We start from the raw sequence: 9,927 nt of genomic DNA on the forward strand, positions 1-9,927 counted from the left end.
TACAATAATTTGGAGAAATATAGATAAAAAAACCTCAGCTTTTATAAATCAATTTTATCTTTACCTATTTACAAATATTTTAAAATACGTGCACTTTTTTCATAACTTAAATAATTTATTTCCTAAAATGACTTTATTCGTGTGATGTTAATAACACTAATTAACAATTTTTTATTTATTGTAAAAACCGATTTGAGATTAATAAAATAAGAAATTTTAAAAATTAAAAAATACGATTAAAACTTTAAAACTAAAAATATAAAAATAAAATATTATGTATTTTATTTTTTTTTTGTTTTTAATTGTATTTAATTTTTATGTGTTTTAGTTTTAATTGTATTTTTATTTTTTAAAATTTCTTATTTTATTGTTGATTTCAATTAACAAAAAAATTATTCAATTTTATTTAAAAAATATATGAGAAGATGAAGGATTTATGTAATATAGGAAATAAAATCATTATTATATAAGGGATTACAAAGATTTTATTTATTATTTGTGGATGTTGGAGAATTTTTTCATAATAATTTATATCTCATATTATATAATACAAAATTTATAATATATTAATTTATAAATCATTTTTATCAAATTAAAATAATAAATTAATTTTGGATACTTTTATTTAATATTATCAAGTAAAAAGATATTTTAAGAAATAATTATTAAATTTATGAAAAAGTGTATATATTTTAAAATATTTTTAAATTTACATAATAAAACTGATTTATAAAAAGTTGATTTTTTTTTTTTTTTAATATTAGTGGATCCAAACCCACCATTTCCAATTTCATTTTCCAATTAAAAAAGCCAATTTTAGTCAAAGCACAATGAAAGGAAAAGTATAATAAAATTGCAATGGCTGATGATAATAATAGATTGTATATAAAATTTAATTATAATAATTACTATTAAAAAAATAAAAAATAAAATATCTAGTTCACCTGTCTAACCAAGAAAGCAGCAATTCAGCCAAGACCCTAACCTGATTTTGTTTTTTTTTGGGTTCGGGTTGTTAGTGAGGTTTCCAGAGAATCCATGGGCTCGGAGGCAGTTCCTTCGGAATCTAGAACTACAAGGTTTGTTTTTCTGTTTTTTTTTTTTTTTTTTTTAATCGATATTCAGTGGTGGGTTTGGGTTTATTTGGATGATGAGAGAATGCAGGAAAAAGAGAGAAATGACGGTTTTGAAGGAAATGCTATTGCCATTCTTGGTTTTACCGCTTCCACGGACCTCAACGTGCGAGTGTGGAATTGGGTTCTCTGCATTTGCCGTGGAAGTAACGGGCGAATTTGGCAATAGCATTTCCGGTTTTCGTTTGAACTTGAAGACCCACTTCAGTGATCATCGCCCATTAAAATCAGTGGTTACGACGATTATCTTAGAATTTGGATGCTTTTAGGTTTATTAGTTTCACTTTTAGTTCTCTTTCCTTTTGGTTTGATTCACTTCTGCTCTGCCCTTTCGTTTAATTTACCAACAGAAGATTTGATAAGAAGGGAATTATTTGAATTTGATTTTATTAAATTATCGTTTTTGATCTGAAAATTGGCATTTTAACCTATAGTTGGTCATTAGATTCTATTGACCATGTAGGGCTGATTGGACTTGATTAAATTATTGCTTTTGACCTGTAATTGTTGTTTTTGATCGGCAATTGACTATTAGCCTCTTTTGATCAATAGGTGCGATATGATTTTAGCTTATTTGGAATTCCAGTGGTCGGTCCATGTTGCACTATATGCTTTAATTCAGTTTGTTTATTTTCCTGTTGTCTGAATTAATTTTCCTTGTTGAATATTCTTAAATTCAGATTATTCCTTGAGTTGTTAGTAACTTAGTATGTAAAGGTGAATAATGGTCCGTGCTAGTGCTCCAATGGTAAAAGTAGTTTTACTTCTTTTAGCGTGTTGGTCAAGGTTCTTAATAATTGGTATCAGAGCTAGAATCCACCTCCCAAATTTAGGTCATGGAAATGGCTACAATTTATTTATGCTATGCCTAGGAATGTGTTTGATTTGATTGGTTCCATAACTCCTCGGTTTTTCCCATGACTAGTTTTATTTTAATAATTTCCCCATTATCATTATTCCAATCACAAAGCAGTGAATTAAGAGCTACAACAATAATTACAACTTAAACGAAACAACTCCATGTTTCCGAGGCAAAACAAAAAGGTTGCTTTGTATGTTTCTATATTAACACATTGGGCTATTCTAGAAGAAACCTCTTGAAGGCAAAAGTGAAGGGAACTTGAAGAGGGGGATAAAAGTATTAAGTTCTTCCACAAGATGAAAAATGCTCATAAAAGATGTAATCTCATTGGGAGGTTGAAGGTTAATGGGGCTTGGCTAACAGAGGATATAGAGAGTTCACCAGGAGTGATGAAGGAGTTCCATCTTTTATTGACTAATCCAAGGGATTGAAGACCTAGCATTGGTGTGTTGTCTTTTAAGACTTTGTGCAAAGACAACTCTCTAGCTTTGGAAGAGCCTTTTTTGAGGACTTTTGTGCTGCATTGTTAGGGATGGGAGAATATAAAGCCCTTGGTTCAAATGGTCTCTCGATGACATTTTGACAATATTATTAGAACTTTGTTAGGTTAAGCGTTAGGGCTATTCGTGGAGTTCTTTGGGAAGGGGATGTTTGAGAAAAGTTCAAATGCTACTTTTTGGTGTTGGTTCTGAGAGACAAAAGAGTTGAAGGACTTCAGACCAAGAAGCCTAGTGGAGGGATTGTACAAGCTTCTTACCAAGGTTTTAGCTAATATGCTTAAGAAACCGGCATTTGCTTCTTAAAATGCTTTTGTGGAGTGTAGGCTTATTTTAGATGTGGCTCTCATGGCTAATGAAGCCATTGACTCAAGGAGGAAGAACTCTAGTGGTGGTTAGTTTGTAAGTTAGATATTGAAAAAGCCTATTACTTGGTGAACTAGAGCTTTCTTTTGAACTACTAGGTAAAATTGGATTTAAGCAGAAGTAGGTTGAATGCATTCAGTTTTCTATCTCAACAAGGTTCTCTATGATGGTGAACAACACACTTTTCAGCTTTTTTTGAGCTCAAGGAGCTTGAGTTAGGGTGACATCCTCTCTCCTTATTTGTTTGTAATGGTAATAGAACTCTTAGTGTTCTTTTGTGTTAAGGGAGGGCGATTTTATTTCAGGCTCAAGGTAGGAGGTAGGGAATAAGAGAGTGTAGAGATTTCCCACCTCCAATTTGTTGATGATACTTTCCTTTGTGAGCCCTGTTTGGAACAGTTGACCTGCTTGAGTTGGATTCTAACTTGGTTTGAGATTTCCTCTAATAAAAAATTTAACTTGGAGAAAGGTGAATTAATTCTTCTGAAGACTCCAACATCCTTGTTGTGTTATGGGGTTGGGAAGTTGCCTACCAAGCATATTAGGTCTACTTTTGTTGAGCCCCATTTATGTCATCAATGATTTGGGATGCAGTAGGGGAAAATTTTCATTAAAAGTTGTCAAGGTGGAAGCAAAAATAGCTCTTAGAGGGTAGGAGAAAAAAAGTTAAGTTCTAATAGGATGTTTGTTGTCATGACTCTCCTTTAGAGTGGCTTTCCTTTCTCTATATTCTTTTAGTGTTTCTAAGTCGCTGAGTTCCCGAATAGCAATATATGGGCGGATAGAGTTCCAACCAAAATTGCATTTTTTGCATGGGAAGCCACTTGGGGGAAGGTTCTCACTCTTGATAGGCTTCAAAGAAGAGGGTGACAGTTCCCTAACTACTGTGTCTTGTGTGGTTGTGAAGAAGAAACGATAAATCATATTTTAATTCATTGTACAGTTGTCAGAGTTTTGTGGGGTATCATTCTTGGGTTGTTTGGTGTTCAGTGGGCCTTTTCAGAATCTGTAAAAGAGGTTTTATTTAGCTGAAAGGGCTCTTTTGTGGGAAAAAAGAGGAAAAAACTATGGAAGTCCATCCCGCTGTACATTTTTCGGACAATTTGGAAGAAGAGGAATAGACTAGCTTTTAGAGAGGGGGGGGGGGGGGGGGGTGTGATGTTTGGGGTTGGGCTAAATTGTACATTGGTGTGGAGTTGATCTCCCTTATAGGCTTCTTGGAGTGGCTAGCCTCCACTTAGGGGTTGGGGTGTTTTGTTCTTTTTTTGGTTGGGAGGCCTTAGTCGCCTCGTATACTCCATGTATGCTTTGTGGCTATTTTGCCTCCTGATAATATATTCTGCGCTTACTTATAAAAATAAAGGATACTTAAGTGGTCAATGTTTAGAAGGCTTCTAGTGGGCAGGGCCATGGAACCTATGTTTCTTAAGGCAGTTCCAAGATTATGAGGAAAGATTGGTGTGAAACAGTACCAAAGATGGGAAGTCCTCTATTAGATCCTTCTATTTTGCTTTGGAGTTGAATGATAGAGAGGCTTTCCCTTTAAAGGAGGTCTAAAGCCCTTGGGTCCCCTTGAAGGTGAGCATTTTTGCTCTGGAAAGGATTCTAACCTTAGATCTTCCTAAAAAAAAAAGATGACTTTCAAATTGTATTTGCATTTATAATAGAGAATTAAAATTGGCTAATCATACCCTCGTCTAATGTGGAATATTAAGAGGATTGTATCTTTTGTTTGATCTCTTTGACATCTCTTAGATTCTCACCAATTCAATGGGAGAGATTTTGTAGGGCAAGCATGGAAGTTTTGTGGGGAAGAAGAAGAAACCAATGTTTTCGAACTCAGATTGGATTGATTGGTCAGACCAATTCAACCTTTAATCGGACCACTTTTTGGTTCAAGTAAGATAATTGGCTCGTTTTTCTATTAAAATGGCATTGAACTGGCCAATGGTCAAACAGCCAAACTGGACAGACTGACCATTTTTCTTTTGGCCCAAAAGGTTATTGGGCTGAAATAATTTTGGGTAGGTGTCCTCTCTGGGTCACTCTCCAACCAGCTTGACATCCTCACATGATTTACAAACCTTTTAAAGACCCCATCAGTTTTATTTATTTATGATATGGGATAGCTCAGAGATGTGGGATGAAATAAGGCTATTGTGGTGGAGCGGGTTTGAGCCTCGGACTTTGGGGAATGAAAGCCAAGGGATGACCACTTGCCTACTGATCCATTTGTTAAATAGTGCTACGAAAATATCTAAATTAATGTTGGTTTTTTCAAATTTCCATTACTTAAAACCCTAAAATAAGCATAAATATTTAACTTTGCATTTATTGTTATAATGATAAATATGAAAATGATTTAAGTTAAACCATGTGATAATTTTAAAATGTTGAATGCGAGAAAGAAAAGAGTGTCTTCTTCATCAAGGAAAGAGTACAAAGCATATGTATATGGACTTTTACGAACTAAACCACCCTTATCTAATAACTATTAATCATTTTTTAAAATAAAATTATCGAAATAATAGGATATACAAATTTTGACATGTAGATAAAATTAAATAATAGAGTTTTCCTTCCATCTTAAATATGTTTTTATGCTGAAATATTATACATATTTTATTAAATAAAATTAAAAATATAAATGCATTTATATTTATCATTATCATATTTATCAAGATTAAAAAAATGAAATATTATTAAGGTTTTAATTATTTATATATATTCTTAATTTTTTATAATTATTTTAATTTTAATAGCATATAAATGATATATTTATAAAGATATGTTGACATCACGGTTTGATCATAGTTGAACCACTAGTTCGACTAGTAAATCATGACCTAATAACTTTTCCGGTTCAATGATCAGATCCAAAAACATTGAAGGAAACTTTAGAAAACAACCCCTCTATGTTTGTTTTGGACCATTTGAGAGGAACCTGATCATAGATCCTTTGATGGTGTAGAACAATCAGATCAGTCACTTTAAGCACTCTTTTCATTTGTGGTTTCCTCCAAGGGTCTCATCAACATCTTTTTAATGTTTCTCCTTCCTTGTTGGACTTCATTGATTGGTTACGGTCTAGATAGCGCTTTGTGGGGATTGTTTGTTTTTGTTGTTTTGCCCCTTTGGCACCCTTCATATAAGCTCCCCTGTGTACTTGGGATGTGCCATGCTTTTTATTGATACGATATTCATTTGCCTACCCCCCCACCAAAAAAAAAAAAAAAAAAAAAAAAACCGTACACATGACTTTGCTTGGCATGTTTGATGTGTATCCCTTTTTTCTTTCCTTTTTCAGGTACAAATGTTTGGCCTGCTTCAGGCAATATAAGAAGAAGGAGCATCTAGTTGAGCACATGAGGGTATCATATCATTCTGTGCATCAGCCAAAATGTGGGGTCTGCCAGAAGCAGTTCAAATCTTTCCAGTCACTAAGGGAACACCTTACTGGTGAGATACTGCCATGCATTCATTTCTGCACTGTTTATCAGTAAAACTGCGTTTTTCATTACCTTTCACAATTGTTTAGGTAATTTGCCCAAGAAAAATTGTTTGAAGATATTCTCTGAGCAAGGTTGCAACTACTGTTTGAAAATCTTCAAGAATGCTGATTCTCTCAGTGAGCATAAAGAAATGTGTCAATTACCTGTGCCTGTTACAATAGTAAGCTACTCAGTACAATCTTCAAGTACCCCATACATATATAGAGAAATATATCTTCCTGCAAGTTTGTAATGTGGCATGTGATTGATTGCAGAAATTCATTTTAAAATTGATATTTTATACAGAATCTCAGATTGATTTCTAAATCTGTATCAAACTCTCTCAGGAAAAAATCAGGATGCCATCTACAGAATCTCAAATTGATTTTTCAGATTCTATTAATAGAGACTACACTAGCAGATGTCTTGAAGCAATTGCCATTGACTGTGAAAAGGTTGGTGGCGGAAGTGATGGATCGCTTGACCTTTGTGCTAGGGTATGCCTCATAGATGAAGATGAGAATATAATTTTTCACACTTATGTGCAGCCACAAATTCCTGTCACCAATTACAGGTATTTGTGTGCTCTTTATTATGTTGGGTTTCTCTGAGATACTGTGGAGAATTGGTTCACTGATCATTCAAATATCCCTGCAACTATTTTCAGATATGAGTTAACTGGGATTACTGAAGCACATCTGAGAGATGCCATGCCGCTAAAGGATGTGCGGGAAAAAGTTATGGAAGTTTTACGAAATGGAGAATCCATTGGGCGACTGCGTTTGGATGGTGGGAAGGGCAGACTTCTTGTGGGTCATGACCTACGCCATGACCTGGATTGCTTGAGAATGCACTATCCTGATCACTTGCTGAGGTGAACTACTTTGGACTTGGCTAATTGAGTAAAGCTGTTCAAATGATATTTTATTTCATTTTGAGAAAAGCTCATGATTAAAGCGATGGTTTATCATCTTAAGTCGTACATTTATCTAATGAGTTTATCCATATGATATTTCCCCCCTTCTTACCTCACTTTTAGATATATCTTGGGAAGTTACTTGTTTCTGTAGTACTGTGTGAAAGTATGACATGTAGTCCATCTAAAACAGTATGGAATAATTTCCCATTTTAAGGAACAGCTCAACCCTTACTAAATGGTACATGATTGGAGGAATACAAAGGAAGTCATAAGAAAATGATATTATCCCTGTTCCTCATCCATACCAGGCTAGCAAATGTGAATGCAATTCTGCTGGGTCTTGGTTGAAAACAGATCTCTGGTAAGCGAAATTGTATCTTTAGTTTTTCCTTCTAGTCCCCTCCTCATCAACATCATTCCATGATCTCTGGATAGTCAAAAGTATTAGCAAAATCCCTAGCATCACTTTTTCTTGATGAGCTATTTTCAGGCAGTTGTTTCGAGATAGTTTTTGTTTTTCTTTCCAAGCCCCTGAAAATCAAAGAATTGTTGCCTCAATTATGGAAGAAGGTTTGGAAGAATATGTGATTTAATAATAACACCATGGAACTTAGGTTTAAAAGCATTTGCCAAAGATAAAAGTTGCTGAAGTAATTGGCATGCTCAAAGTAAACTTCATTTGCTTGGCTGCAGGACTTTAGGTTCTGTCTTGGATATGCGTCTCCCCTGATGGTTTGATGTGGCAATATTTTCAAAGCATAATCTTTGTTTCAGAAAAATACATCCAACTCTTTTTGTGTTATGGTTTGTTTCCTCTTCACATAGGGATACTGCAAAATACCTCCCCTTGATGAAAACAAATTTAGTCAGCTTCTCCCTGAAGTCGCTCACTCAAAAATATCTTGGGTAAGTTATTGCTCAGGTGCTCTTGAAATTTATTTTCTATTTTACTTTGATTTAGTGTTTCTGAAGTTGCTTGGTCAGACTATACACTGCATCCATATTGTAGTTTTAACATTTTTCTTTGCTTTTAAAGTAAAACTCAAATCAGGATAGACACAAGTTTTGTCCATATTTAGAAACCGGTTGTTAAATGTTAAGAGAATGCCGCAAATTTAATTCATTTTCCCAATATGACTTTTGGAAGGCAACTTGTAAGTTTTATTCTGTTTCAGTTTGGGATTGTTGTAAGCTTTTTCTGTTTTTCTATCATGTTAATGTAGAAAACGAAGAAGAGGGGGAACATGGGGTGGTGGTGGATGTTCATTATCATTGTACATATCAAATATTTGGGTATTTATTTATTAAGTTGTAGGGTTCTCCATCATGCTGCCCGTTGAAAAATAAAAATCTATCTGCGATCCTCATGATAAATACAATTTGTTTGCTTACAGCACTAGCTCAGTTTTTAAATGTTTACAGGTACGATATCCAGTCAGGGATGCATGATCCATATGAAGATTGTGTATCTGTAATGAGGCTGTACAAGAGAATGCGATCTCAAGATCACTCAGACGAAGGAATTGGAACAGCCATTGTTAATCACCATACCCAAAGTTTTGGCAGTGGTTTTGATTCCTGGAAACTTAGGGAGCTCAAGAATATGACCCCAGATGAGCTTTATAAGCTCTCAAGACCAAACTACAGGTGTTGGTGTTTGGACTCAAGACAAGCATTACAGGCTGAGAGTAATGATCTTTGGCCACAATAGTGAGTAGATTTCTTTACCTACATTTCAACAAGTTATAGTTACCTAACTATGAAAGGAAATCATTTAGGTATTTTTTTTCTTAAGATTCATTGATAGATAATTGAACTCTTCCAACATTTTACAAAACACACCATTCTTCAAAATTTAGGACCAAAGCTGTTTTACACTGACATGTTCCTATGGCTGAGTTTTTGTTGCACTTTCTTTGCAGGAACTGATACAGGGGGGTTCGATGAGAACATGACAGGAAAAGAAGCGAATATCTCCGGTGAGTCTACGGCATTGTAGATTCTTGTAACATGAAATGAATGTGCTACAATGTCGAAGATATTTCGTCGAATATGAGATCATTATGAGAACATTTCCTGATATAGCAAACTCAATATTGATAGGGCTTCTTCAATACCCAACCCTGTTTTCCTATGCAAACATTAAACAGATCTTGTGCTTGTGTGTGTGGGTTTGATTGTTTTGTTGGAGTTGCCTTTTTATTATTTTTTATTTTTTAAATATTTTTATTTTGCAAATACTTTCCCATGTAGTGAAGAATGAGGAAGATGGAATTGTTTGATCTTAAAGGAGATCTTATATAATTTCGCATGTGAGGGATTATTTATTGATTTCGTCATGTAATTAATAATTTGATTATTTTTAGACAAAGTTCGAAATTTTTTATTTATCTTTTATCATGTAATTGACTTTTGACAGGGTCTTCCTTTGAAGTTTCAAACGCTATGACCTTATATTTTAATCATCCTTCTCTAAATTGTTATTTTAAATATATGAAAGTGATGTACAAATATAAAAACAAGGGTCTTTTTCATACCCAAGTTCACCAACTTGGGTTTTCCATTTAAGCCCAATGCCATTAATAATAATGATATTTAAACTTTTGTCTCATATATTTTAAATAACATTACAAATTTATTGCAAAGACTATGTTTGGTT

At 34.0% G+C, this 9,927-nt stretch overlaps 1 protein-coding gene across 2 annotated transcripts; it reads left to right on the top strand.

Moving 5' to 3' along the window:
- Positions 1 to 967: 967 nt before the first annotated feature.
- Positions 968 to 9,419, top strand: LOC117919285 (RNA exonuclease 4). Of its 2 annotated transcripts, XM_034836426.1 has the most exons (8): positions 968 to 1,079; positions 6,166 to 6,317; positions 6,397 to 6,530; positions 6,697 to 6,923; positions 7,017 to 7,223; positions 8,094 to 8,174; positions 8,691 to 8,978; positions 9,191 to 9,419. In XM_034836426.1, coding segments are annotated over exons 1-8 (1,131 nt in total). In that variant the 5' UTR covers positions 968 to 1,038; the 3' UTR covers positions 9,192 to 9,419. The 2 variants fall into 2 exon arrangements, with proteins under 2 accessions (XP_034692317.1, XP_034692318.1); XM_034836427.1 differs by lacking the exon at positions 8,094 to 8,174.
- The last annotated feature ends 508 nt before the right edge of the window (positions 9,420 to 9,927 follow it).

Source organism: Vitis riparia, chromosome 7 (assembly GCF_004353265.1).
Source record: "Vitis riparia cultivar Riparia Gloire de Montpellier isolate 1030 chromosome 7, EGFV_Vit.rip_1.0, whole genome shotgun sequence".
Lineage (NCBI taxonomy): Eukaryota > Viridiplantae > Streptophyta > Magnoliopsida > Vitales > Vitaceae > Vitis > Vitis riparia.

Coding starts and splice junctions, on each gene's coding strand:
- LOC117919285 (XM_034836426.1), top strand. CDS start 1,039: ATGGGCTCGGAGGCAGTTCCTTCGGAATCTAGAACTACAAG. Junction 6,531..6,696: donor TACCTGTGCCTGTTACAATA/GTAAGCTACTCA, acceptor AAACTCTCTCAG/GAAAAAATCAGGATGCCATC. Junction 7,224..8,093: donor TATCCTGATCACTTGCTGAG/GTGAACTACTTT, acceptor CTCTTCACATAG/GGATACTGCAAAATACCTCC.